Source organism: Muntiacus reevesi, chromosome 3 (assembly GCF_963930625.1).
Source record: "Muntiacus reevesi chromosome 3, mMunRee1.1, whole genome shotgun sequence".
Classification (NCBI taxonomy): domain Eukaryota; kingdom Metazoa; phylum Chordata; class Mammalia; order Artiodactyla; family Cervidae; genus Muntiacus; species Muntiacus reevesi.
The window spans coordinates 141,100,088-141,113,462 of NC_089251.1; the positions used below are offsets into that span (position 1 = coordinate 141,100,088).

At 35.4% G+C, this 13,375-nt stretch overlaps 1 protein-coding gene across 5 annotated transcripts in view; it reads right to left on the bottom strand.

Moving 5' to 3' along the window:
• ADAM23 (ADAM metallopeptidase domain 23) overlaps positions 1 to 13,375 on the bottom strand; it is a 179,645-nt gene that overhangs the window by 5,347 nt on the left and 160,923 nt on the right. For 2 of the 5 annotated variants that reach the window (XM_065927687.1, XM_065927686.1), the window contains exon 25: positions 3,377 to 3,467. The exons of the other annotated variants lie outside the window; for them this stretch is intronic. In XM_065927687.1, coding sequence (XP_065783759.1) covers positions 3,377 to 3,467 — 91 coding nt within the window. The remainder of the gene's footprint in view (positions 1 to 3,376; positions 3,468 to 13,375) is intronic. 5 annotated transcript variants of the gene reach the window in all.

A 13,375-nucleotide genomic window follows, 5' to 3' on the forward strand; every position in this document is an offset into this window, starting at 1 on the left:
TCCTGAGCTTTAGAGAAAGATGCTAATAAAATGATACTTCAGTCTCGATTTTTTTCAATGTCCAGGAAAGGCAACAGCTCTAATGACCCAGTGGAGCAACATTATTATTCAACGCTGAATGATAGCCATAAGCCCCCTTGGCAACCACGTTTCCAAACTTCTGCACCACAGTTCATAGCTTTATAAGAGCAGAGGGTGAGAGCAAATAAATGCAGATATGGGAGCAAGTTGACCAAACTGGCATGACAAAGGCCTATGTTCAGTTTTCACAAGATTTCTTAGAGAAAAATCCTAACACCTTAAAGACTGAGAATCCATAGACTAAACTATACCTTAGTATCTTCACACTTCTGGAATACAGAACTAGCTGAAACTACTTAGGTATGCCTACCACATGACCCAATAGATCAGAATATTTTTAAAAGATAAACTACCCAATAAAACATTTTTTTCCTTTTAAGAGTTTCACCATCTTGCTCAGGGAAGTCTTGCTTGCATTAACCAGTTTTCTGACTCTACTATTCTGCTAAAAAGAAGTAATCTAAATTCATACTATTGTTTCGACCACAGATCTTGATAAAGCTTCATATCATTTTACACACACAAATTTGCACACATTCACACATGCATGTACACTCAGATATGCTTATGCTTTAACCAGCCATTTAAGGGTAAATGTGGTTAAAAAAAAGAACCACAACGGCAGTGTTAGGAGTCACAGCACAGCTGTATCTCTCATTCATACTTGAACAGGTTGTGTTGGGTATGAAACTTCTTCCACAGCTACATTATTTAGCACGTTACACCTAAAGAAATTCAACATTAGGAAAAAGCAATACTTCCCCTGAGCAGTTACTATATTTTCCTTTAATCTAAAAGTATATGTACCTTCAGATTCTTTAGGCTATCTTGCTAATTTCTCATCCAGTAATAAAAACCCAGTTTCAGGAAGGCTTTTCAAGAAAGATACTTAGAGCAATTCTTTTTACAAACTATTTTCAACTTTTGATTCCAGAGAAACCTCTTTTGTGTCTACATTGAACTGAATGACTTCAAAGTTTCAATTCAAACAGCAAATAATTATACTTCCAAATCATCTCTAGACTAATCATCTCCAAAACTGTGTGAAGGGTGGGAACATTGAAGCTTCATCATTCAGCATCCAAAGGCTTTTATTGCAAGGTTGAAGTAGTTATTTAAAGCTCCATACAAACCACATAGCTACTATTAAAATCTAAAGATCGAACATCTAAAAATCTAAATTAAAGATTCCCATGGAGCAATAAATAGCACAAACAGCAGTACCTTCTACAAATTTAAACTGCTAAAATGACATGTTGAAGAATTTTGTCTTCATTTTTTCCTTTGTTCCAGGACAGACAAATATTTACTTTATACTACTGTGCGCCTTCTACAATGTTTTTCTGTAAGGGTCATAGGGAAGGAAAGGGGTGTTGACAGAACCCAGCCACACATATCTGCATGATAGCATCCCCCCAAAGGTTATTTCTCACCTCACTAAATGTTCATCTCTTCCCCTTTATTTTCTGTTCTGATAACTAGATATCTTTCACAGATATAAATACGCTGTACAGGCCTAAACTACTTATATACACAGTGATAAATGCTTTTTTGCTTTTCCCCAAAGAAACATGCAATTCAAGCTGTGAGCTAGGCCAGGCCACTGTTTTGAGGTCCTGCTACAGAACAGTGCTCTCATCTCCAAATGCTGAAGTGGTACATTTGTCACTGCATGCGGCTGGATGGCTAAGATGCCCAGCGAACTTTTTTCCAGGCCTTTGAAACTGAAGTCTCCTAACTCCAAGGAGGCATAAGCCTGGCATGAGCCAAGTTGATTTTCCTTGAGGCATACTTATGAAAAAGTTCAAAGGAGAATTCTAGAGTAACAGATCATGGAACTACTGAAATGTATAATAACTTTTTTTACAGTAATAAGACACTAAGAAAAGTTTTTGGTAGAATTATTTCAGCCCAAAGAAACACATATTTTTTTGTTGTTAGGTACCACGTAAGTGACTCATTAACTGGGCAAAATCTTAATATCATGATGAGAAAGTTAAATGTGTTTGTGTGTCTTTGAAAGCACAGTGATGTCAAAATTACTGTTTCACTAAACAGGTTCAAATTTATAAATATCTCTGAAGAAAAGAGGTACCATCTGATAACACCCTTCCAAGCTGAAGCCACTCAAAAATTTGTAGGCTTATTCATTGAATCTTAATATAATAACAAAATTAGCAGAAAATGTTTAATTTGTTACCTTTTGGCTTGTTTTTCTTTCATAATCAATTTCTAATAATAACATTTTACCTGGTTTAAATATATTGAATTGAGAATTCCAAATATAAAATATAAAAAAGTTCATAATTGAGGTAATTATTCAGATAATTCAGGTCAAAAACTTCCTCTATTAAGTAACCAGATGGAGGCAAAGTGGGTTTTGAATTTGGGTAATATTATTTCCCACTTAAATTTGTTTCCCTAGATCTAACTGAAACTGAATTTATCACAGGGAGTATTTGGCACAGGGAGTATTAAGTCTTATCTACAAATCACAATAAACAAGTCATCACAGCACAAAAAGATATAGGAAGCAATTACCCAATGAATTCAAGGTATGGAAACACCAAACTGGATCAAATAGGTTCAAAAATTTGGACCACAATCAAGGTTTGTTTGTGACTATCTGGTGTGTCTATTTAAACAAAGTTACTTCAGTGATCAAGGTACAATCCAAACTGAAAGGTCATATGAAAACACACCTAGTCTACCAGTCATGTCAATATTAACAGTTCATTAAAAAATATTAAGTGACACAAAGCCACAGACTTCAAATTTCAATGAGACACCGATTTAGTAGGTTAGGGAATTAATGAAACTGTTTTTCAATGTTTTTATAAAACAATAAAGCTTTTCAAATCACAAAGCTATACATGCGAAAAATAAGGTTGTGAAAATTTCAAAATGTCAATGGCATATAAACCAGTTTTAAACAGATACAAAGAACTTGCATGAGGAGATGCACTTATATCCAACAACAGTTTCCTGGATTATCTGCATATAAATAAATGTTTCTCAGGATGCTTGCTCCTAAAACTACTTCTATCAAAGAACTTCTCCTTTAAGTACTACATGGAAGTGTTTTCTACATTTTGTTGTTTTCCCATCTGGCTGAAGATGATATTTGAGGTTCCATGTTTCTTCTTTTCTGACCCATTTCTGGACACAAATATCTATTTTTAGTAGTCATACTGTTAAAACTCAAAATCTGGTAGCAGGAACTCAAAACCTGGTTATGTAAGCAGAATAGAGAAGTGCCAGAGCCACTGAGAAGAAGACATGCGGCATTGCTTACTTAAATCCCCATCCCGTGCCCCCCAGGACAATAGCTGCTACCAGGATGGCACCAGCGATGGAGCCTATTATGAGATTGGTGGCGCTAGGACCTGTGGCAAAGGATCATGGGAAGAAAGTCATATGAGCTGACCGCTTTCATCACCACCAAGGACAGGCAGATAAGCAGTTACAGGCAGCAAATCCCCTCTGAAAAGGATCACTAAACACTTACATCGCCTTTGTTTATAGACAGCTATTGCTTAGATTCGTCTGCCTATGAATCTAAAGTTTCTGCACCACTGACAGAATAAGTTCCATTCCATTCACCTTCTGCAGAATCTGAAGACAGTTACAGATGCCCACTTGCTGCCATCGCCCATCTTTTCTCTCCTCCCCTACCCCAGGATCAGGAAGCGAAAAAGTAAAAGAACGAATAACCGTGACAGCATTAGAATTTGTACTCTCTGGCTGGCAAACGAAGGCATGAAAAGAACGAAAAATATTCCACTAAAGTGCTCTTGCAAGCAGCAGATAAAGTTGTCTAAATGCTAAATTTTTTATCCCTCATTGAAGATAGTTAAAATTCAGAAGGAAGAAGGAAGGTATCAACAAAGATCTAACTGGGGAGTGCTCAGATACTTCTTCATTGCAGAGACCCATATAGTGTTTACACAGCAACATGGAATTCCAAGGACAAAATACAAAGGAAGCATAAAATTTATTTGAGTAATTTTGGAGAAATAGGATAAAGATTCCTTAAGTTCAACTGACTCGATCTTCAAATTTCCAGGTATTACTAAGAGAAATTTGAGGCTTGGAGACATTTGAGAAAAAAAAAGAAGTGAGAAGTAAAGACAGCAAGAATGAAAGTGCAAAGTGGAATTTTTTTGTCAATTGTCTTAGTAACAGTTGAAACATATAGTAAATCCTCTCCATTCACATGGAAAACACCTTGGCACACTATTTTTAAATATAAGCAACATTAACTTCAGTACATGAATTATTCTAAGTATCACATCCTCCGGGGGCTAATATGCAGGTACAGTGCTCCTAATAGCAAACTAATTCCAGTCCTATTTATCTCTGTTCCAGAAGTCATGAAACCAATTTTGATAGTTCTCCTAAAATCCTGAATTTGTGCATACATTCATTTTTGTGTAAAAAATTCTATTTTCTGCTCACATTAGTGTCCTCAGCTCTGTATGTAAATGGATGCCACTGCACTAAAACTGTGTGCATTATATCTTTTTTACTAAGATCTTCCAGTGCTGTGGGCATGAGTGGGATAGAGTACAGGGCAATGGGAGTGTTGGGGACATGGTCTTCACAGGCTCCTGGACAAGGACATGCTCTTAAGATGAACCACTGAGGTTCTAGCACCTGTAGAGCCCCACTGACAATAATAAATAATTGCAAGAGCAAGAAAAACAGATTACCTACTGTATATTGAGCACTTACTATTTACCAAGTGCAGTTCTAAGTGCTTGACAAATATTAGTATTTCATTTGATTCTCATAAAACCCCTATGAGATAGGAACTATTTCTATCCCTCTTTAATAGATGAAGAAACAGAGGCTTCTAGACATTAATAAGCGACAGAGGCAAAATCTGAACACAGATTTGTCTGACTCTCAAGCTTATGCTACACATTGAGGGTCAGCCAACTACAGCCCACAGGCCAAATTTGTCCCTGATGAATTTTCTGGCAAAGAAATTTTATAGGAACATGGCCACGATCACTGGTTTAAATACTATTTACGGCTGATTTCAGGCAGAGCCAGCAGAGGTAGAACACAAGGAAGGCTATAACAGACACCCTGCAAAGTCAAAACAACTTACTATCTTTACACAAAGATTGCTAAACATTATCCCACTTCGCTGAATTTCCTTCCCACATTTCTTTTTCTGTCTTTTTTTTAATACAGTTGATTAACATTGTTGTGTCAGTTTCCGGTATACAGCAAGGTGATTCAATTATATGTTTACATGTATCCATTTTTTTTTCCAAAATCTTTTCCCATTTAGGTTGCTACAGAATATTGAGCAGAGTTCTCTGTGCTATACAGTAGGTCCTATTGGTTACCTAGTTTAAATATAGTAGTACTTATGTGAACTTACCTGTCACACGCAGAAATAGCCACAAACTTACAACAGTGGAAGAGTAGAGAAAACAAAGGCTGGTAAAAAAGACTACGCTTCACAACTGCCTTCAGTTTTGCCCAGCTCTAAGACTCCAAGGGGAATTTGTTAAAACGCATCCATTTCATTAGTACATTGCAGTTATGGCCAATAAATAACATAAAAAAGGCAACTTGGATGACATTTTTGAAAACTACCTTTTCTCAAGGAAGAATTTCACATAAACATATATAAAGAATTTCTCTCGGAAAAGAATTGTTGCTTCTGTGTATAATCCAATTAACACACCTATAGTGAAATTTTACAGGACAAAGTTCTTGCTTTCTCTAAATATTTTAGCTCTGTCATATATAAGTAAGTAAGGAGAAATAAAATATTTATTTTATAACAAGTGAGAAATAAAATATCTTTTCCAGTATTTCTAGCTTCCTGGGGTTAATTAGCCTCACAGTCCATAGAGATGGGATGTGAATTATAAGATCCCAGTCCAGACAAAGCCCTTTGATGCAGGAGAGAGAAAGTTTAGTAGATCTATAGTGGAAAGTGTGACCTCTGAACTTGTCCCCTCTGTTAATGCTAATTCGGGGTCTAGGTCTCCCAGGCCCATACTGTACTATGTGTGGCCACTAATGCGACTAAGGAGAAACATGAGTGATGTTAGCAACATGCCCAGGGTTTGGGGAGGTTGTTGAATAGAGGCTATCTATGATTTCTTAAAATACTAAGAATTCGTTCCCCAGCCACTGGGAAAAGTTATCACCACTACACTCAGTAGAAAAGACAGGAGTATTTCTATTATTTGTATATGCTCTCTCTGTAATTAGGGGGAAAAAATATCAGGATAATCTTTTGGCCTACAGATTAGCAATCCCATAAGAGCAATAATACCAATAATACCCCATGGAGAACTGATAGCCATTGTGAGGATGTGGATCAAGTACAAAGCAACGTAAATAAAACACCAAGGAGAGCTGTATTTCTCTATAGGGCAAGTGGTACACAGTAGATTTACTTATGCACCAGTTATTCTTTAAGACAAACGCACCAGATTATTTGCAACTGTTCACCTAAGGTTTTGTAGATTTGCACTAAATATCTTCTTTATTTTGATGCTCTTTGTTTCCAAATATTTATGTAAACTTTGGATTTGAATGCTTAATTATTCTATAAGAAGAAAATAAAGACAGTATCATAAATGTCTTTTCTAAAAAAAACTGGTAAACTAAATAGCTTCTTTAAAAAAAAAATTAAGCTGAAGCCTCCTATATCACTCTAAATAAACAGAGCAAATGTTAGTGGCTACATTTGGATTTTCTTTAAAAGGAGCTACAACTGTTGATAATTTCTAGCTGTATATGTGGATCTATTTGACTAGTGATGGAGAAGGAAATGACAACCCAGTAGTCTTGCTTAGGAAATTCCACGAACAGAGGAGCCTGGTGGGTTACAGTCCATGGAATAACAAGAGTTGAACGTGACTTAGCAGTTAGACCATTTGACTGTGAAGATTAAATTTGTTATAAGAATCCTAACAAAACCCTCATAGAAAAGCATTCATGTTAACGGTTTGTCAAAAAAAGATTTGTATCTTAAAATTACGTTTATAAATGGAGAGGCAATGGCAGCTTTGGGACCACTGCCTTAATTGTGAAGACACCATCAACACCCCAATATTATTTTATGCCCCACATTGTTCCAGACAGGAGAAGGTTTTCCACTGCACAAGGAAACCAGAGGACACAAAGACATTCAAATCACACCACAAGAGGTACACGGCAACGAGACAGCACATGGGGGAGTGAGGGGCCAAGGACCGGCTCCCACACCGGGGGTCAGACAGAAGCACGCCGAAACTCAGAAAGATGCTTACTCTATTCCCCACCCTGTGCCTCCAAAAATCACCCCCAGGGCCAGAATGGTGCCAGCCACGGCGCCTATTAGCCTGCTCGTGGCCATGCTCACTGTGTGGAGGGAAAACGGAGAGTTTTTAACAAAGGAAATTAATTACATACTGATAACACTAACACACAACATAATCTGTTCAGGAAATGCTTTGAACGTCAAATATTGAGATCTTTGCCTAAAGATCTGAAATTAAGATCTACATACACATTGCAAATATTTGAGAATAATTCTGAATGTACCTTCAAATTCCAAAAAACCCTACTTAAAACATAGTCTCTTATACTTTAAACATGTATAATAAATAATCCAATTTGAGTTATAGGTCCTACATATAGAGTGAGATAAAATTAAAGTATAATTTTAATTGCATAGCAGCAAATCTGTGTGTTCATTATAAAAGCAGTAAACCATTAATACACTTTTTATAAACTTCGCAAACTGCAAAATATGCCTAAGAAGCTATATCTTTTTTAAAACTGAGAACTTATCATTCAAATTTTATGAACATACTTACAAATTTAAAATAGAGTTATCTTTAAAATGAACTGTATTTTCAGCCAGAAAATTATTTTATCTGGAGAAGTGTATTTCAAATAACCTGCAGTGTTTGGGACATACATAGTACTGAAACACTTTGTTTTTTTTTATAGTCTCCAGTGCATAAACTATCCCCTGAGAGAAAGTTAGGGTCTCAATGATGCTGTAGTAATTGTTTCAGACGACCCAGCAGTGTTTGATTCAGTGGAGACACTCCATCCCCACACATCAAAGCTTCTGTGAACAGATTTTGAATATTGCAAAATGGGCCTGGAATGAGCACAGGTCCCTAGTGCTCCCTGATTGGGCAAGATGAAATTTAGTGTTGGCGGAAGGCAGGTTATTTAGGGTTGAGTGTGTCTGTGAGTCTGTGTCTGTGACTATGCATGCAAACCTCTGGACAGAAATGCACTTTAACTCACATTTCTATATGAACCAAAAGTACTGGTTCCCTTCACTTTAACAATGAAGATTAAAAAATCAGTTTCCACAAGGCTGTATTCACATAAATTGTGTGCTCTGAGACACAAGGAAACACACAAAGACCCATGATTCAAAATCACAATTTTTTAAGGCTTAATACTGGGTTTGTTGACCTTTTTAGCTAAATATTCTCCCAAAGAAGAGAGAGGACTTTGAATGTGTAAACCTGATGAGCAATTGTATAATTACTCCATTTTATCACAGAGTAAATAGTATGAGTCAGATAGTCTAGCTTTATCATTAACTAAATACAACCTGAGTTATTCCTCAAATAACAAAAAACAATAGGGGACACAACAAAAAACAGACAAAGCCTGTGGAGAGCATTGAGGGGAAGAAAAGAAGACCAACATATAAGGTGATGGTAACGGTCTTCAAGGGTTGCCCACGGCTCGGTGGTAAAGACTCAGCCGGCAACGCAGGAGACTCGGGAGACTCGGGTTTGATCTTTGGGTCTGAAAGATCCCCTGGAGGAGAAAATGACAACCCAATCCAGCATTCTCACCTGAAAAATCCCACGGACAGAGTAGCCTGGTGGGCTACAGTTCAAAGAGTTGCAAAGAATCGGACATAGCTGAGAACTGAGCAATGTGTTTCAAATATGACAATCCATTATAATTCAATATAACCTAAATAAAAGCTCAGATTTCCAAATTGTGGAGGTAAATACTGAGAGGAAATGTATTCCAGATAGACTGCCTCATTTTTTTTCTTTTGAGGCCATAGAAAATCATTGCTTTCAGAATACTAAATTAACTAGGACACATCATATTATACATATACTTTTTGTTGGGCATTGTCCCTCAGACCCAAAATATATGAGAGTCCAATTAGCTCTTTAATAGTTTATAAAAGCTGTATGTGCTAAATTATAAGAAACTAACATATCCCTTTCAGATGGTAAAGAATCCTTTTAAAACATAATGCTGAATGAATATTTGTTATTTTTATAATAACTATGTGAGTGATAAATAACAACATCTATTTTAAAAGGCTTTTTGTATTTGCTCTGGATGGAATTTCTCACCACAGAATCCAGAGAATTAGGCAATTGATCACGCAGGTGTTAGAAACAACCAGAAGTGTCTACAGACACTTCAAATTTGTATTCAAGATAAACAGATATAATCTGTAATCTCCCCTGGGCAAGAGCAATTATCTCCAATTCTTAACTGATGAGTACGCAACACCAAAACAAGATAAAAGTAAGTGGAAAAACAGCTTTTTCAAAAATATCCTTTCCCCTCTTTGCTCTCCTGCCCTCCCACTACTTTTTAACTGAAAACATATGCAAAATTCATTTGATTCTTTATCATGACACTTAACAGGCTTATCTCTTCCAGTAGGTAGCAACAAAACCTGTTTTCAAACGGACACGAATTTACTGAGTGGCTCACAGGTGGATGGATGTGTACAGGGGATATTTAAAAACTAAGGTCTCAGCTGCTCTTCCCAGCTAAAAAGAATTTATCTTCTCATTGAAAAAAATTTCCTCGGACCTTCGGAGACCTATAATCTAGTTTTACTTCCCTACTAATTTATTTATTAGGTAACTGTATTTGTTTGTTCATTCACTCATTCATTCATTCAGTATCTACTAAAAGGTTTTGTTGTTGTTGTTCCAGGAACCATGCTGGTGATACACCTTATTTTTCTTTTCATCCTACCAAACCTAGAAGGCTTGCAGATTCTAGCTAACAACACTATCGTATTAGGAACTTAATTTTGCTCTCCAACTCTTCACCGTACTTACTTTTCATTTAACTTGTTTATGGAAATTGTTTATTACTTAGCAGTATGTTTTCACTTTTGTTTTCTTATTTCTGTTATTTTTTGGTTAATTATTATTTTTAATCTTGGTCCTAGCAATCATATGTGCTAAAAGGTTGAATTTTTTAAATTAATTTATTTAATTGGAGACTAATTACAATATTGTGGTGGGTTTTGTCATACATTGACATGCATCAGTCACGGGTGTACCCGTAAAGTGTAGAATTTTTGAGAAGTGTGTAATATCGATAAGAACTAAGAATTTTCTCCTTTTCTCAGGAATTTCTATTTTATATGTAGAATTCTTTCACAGACAAGTCATGCTTCAGACACTTTGAAACTGTGTTTTTGAAACTGAGTGGTTTATTTTTTCTTTTCTTACTTTTAGAGACTTTCTGAAACAAAAGGCTGCAATATTTCATCTATATGACTCCAGTGAACCAAAAGGGGCTACAATCTTGCATCCTTAAATACTTTGAAGGCCGGAGGCATCAAAGACATCATTTGTACTCTATGGACCAGAGTTCTTTCTGCAGAGATTTATTATTTTGTTAAAATTTAAGATTAGAAATACTAAATACATTCTTTATACTTTAGAGTATAATATTATGATAGATATTTTATCAAGCTCTACAATTCAGTATTTAGATGTTCAACCAGATCTGCTTACTCTTCTACATAAAATTTTTAAAAATTGAGTCATTTTTTGGACACATTGGGGTAAATATCTGAATGGATAAGAAAACAAATTATTTTTTATAAGAATAGTATTTGTTTATGCTCTCAATGAAAATATCATGCAGTTTTTCTGAACTCAAAGTAAACTCAGAATTATCAAAATAATTTTAAACTTAGTAAATCCTTATTGATGAGGCCATTGGTAATGAGAAAAATACTGAGATGGTACATAATTATATAGAGCATAATTATATATGACAATCATAACTTCTCATACCTAATCATCTGAATTACAAAATCAAGGATTTCTGCACTCACAAAGAAAGTCATCAAAAACAACGTGCAAAGGTAAACACTAAATAATACTCTTCAACGTAGACTTAGAAATAACTGTTTTCAAAATACTAAATGCTAGCAATGTAATACTTTTTTGACAAGTTATGTATCAGTTAATAAGCTTAATCATTACTTATTTTTTAACCCTTTCTACTTAGTAGGTTATAAAAACTAGAATAACTTAACACCCAGTTTTAACTCAGGCTGTGTGCAATAACAGAAAAAAACACATTGGGCTGAAGATCAGGTGATGCAGGTTTTATTTTTTTTTATTTTTTTTTTTTTTTGGTGATGCAGGTTTTATTCTTGGCTCTACACCTAAGTAGCTGTTAACCTTATTAATTAAGCTAGTTTTCTCATTTTTAGAAGAGTGGGTCTGAACCGAATTGCCCCTAGGGCCCTTCTATCTCTGATCTGATTACTATTGTCATGATGACAGCACCTGACCAAAGCTTCCCAGGACCATTCTTTGACTTTATATATATCAGGGAAAATATTTGATATGTTCCAGTTTCTTCTTTTCCCTCCTACAAGGTGTTAAAACCATCCAATGCAGAAAGTTTCATTGTATCCTATAATAAAGTGAAGTCGCTCAGTCGTGTCTGACAGCACTGTGCAAAGATGCCTACACAACACAAAAATGACCAGTCCCTGACATGGCTCTCCCTATAACAGGTGGAAATTCCAGGTCTTTTAAACAGAATTCAAACATATTCTTCCCTCATAGAACAAGCCAAAATAATTTCTTGCAGGGAGTTCAGTGGAAACAGGTTGGGAGAAGAGGGACAGAAGCCCCTCTTTACCTTTGTAGGTAAAATGAACAACAGTGTAGAAAACGTGAGTCACATAATATGTAATAGAAAAATCTTTTTTAAAAAATCCCGCTCACATGATTTTTTGCTTTAAGAGCCTATTTCTTGTCTTTTAATAATTTTAATTTAAGAGCTGGAGCAAATTATCTTCCATGCTTTAAACAGTTGGGTCAACAATGGACAACTTCAGCCAGTGCAGAGTGACTACTTTCCTGTGTGTTATTCATTCCTACCCAGATGAGGTTGAATTTTTATTCTTTTAGTAACTTGTAGTTAAAATGAAAGAAATACCCCCAAACACACTGGTTCATTTCTCACTTCCTCAAATCAAAGAGTCACAGAATTCACCTTTACTTTTTACTAATTTAATCTTGATCCAAAGAGATGTACTTGGGTACAATTCATCTTTTATGAGAAAATCTCATGACTGAAAAAGAAATATTTTCATTCTACTTCTTAAATTTTTTTCTTAACAAGGAAGTACATTGAAATTAAATAAAATAAGTATTTTTTAGTACCCACTCACCGTATCTCTACTGAAAAGCCCTTATCTACAAATATGACAAGTTAGGTCATTGTAGATGTTGCTCATTATTTATGGCAAGTATTTAGGGAGGGTCCAAAGATTGTGCTCAGTAAGTCAAGTATCAACCAAACCAATCCAGTCATGAGAAAATGTAGAACACGAAGTTATAGAGAAAAACCTTGGCACCTCACACAGGTGTTGAACCTACAGTCAGGGAAGTACTGATTGTTTCAGTACCTTGATTGAGTATGTTACCTGTTACTCTTCAGCAAGGCATACAACAAATGTATTCTGATAAACTGAAAATCAGTGTTAACATGCACCATTTCACTTCTTTTACATATTCCCAAATAGAAGGGATATGGCATTCATAGAGTGCCTATCATGTGCAAAGACGTGCTGACTCTAAAATAGCATAGAATCAATAAATATTTGCTATCTGGATTAAAAAAAGAGAAGTAAAGTACCTAGTTTCTCTCTTACCATCTTCTTTAATCAGAATATCAAAATTAAAACTGTAAAATCTACAGTAAAGTGTTTAAATCTTCATTTCAGTTGTTTTCCATTTTCCTAGTATATTAATGGAATTTTCTGTAGAGGCTGAAAAGACATAAATGGCCAGTACAGATAGAGTCATTATTAGGTGTTCTAAAACTGCTTGACTTTTTCTGGAAATCTGGTAATTTACGATAGTAACTGCTCTTTACTTATATCAATTAAAACCTTTTCTCAAATGAATCAAGATTATTAAAGATTCATGAAGATTTTAACAATTTTAGAACCCATGGGTAGGTTTATTCAAATGATTCCACTGTCTTCATTTAGAATTAG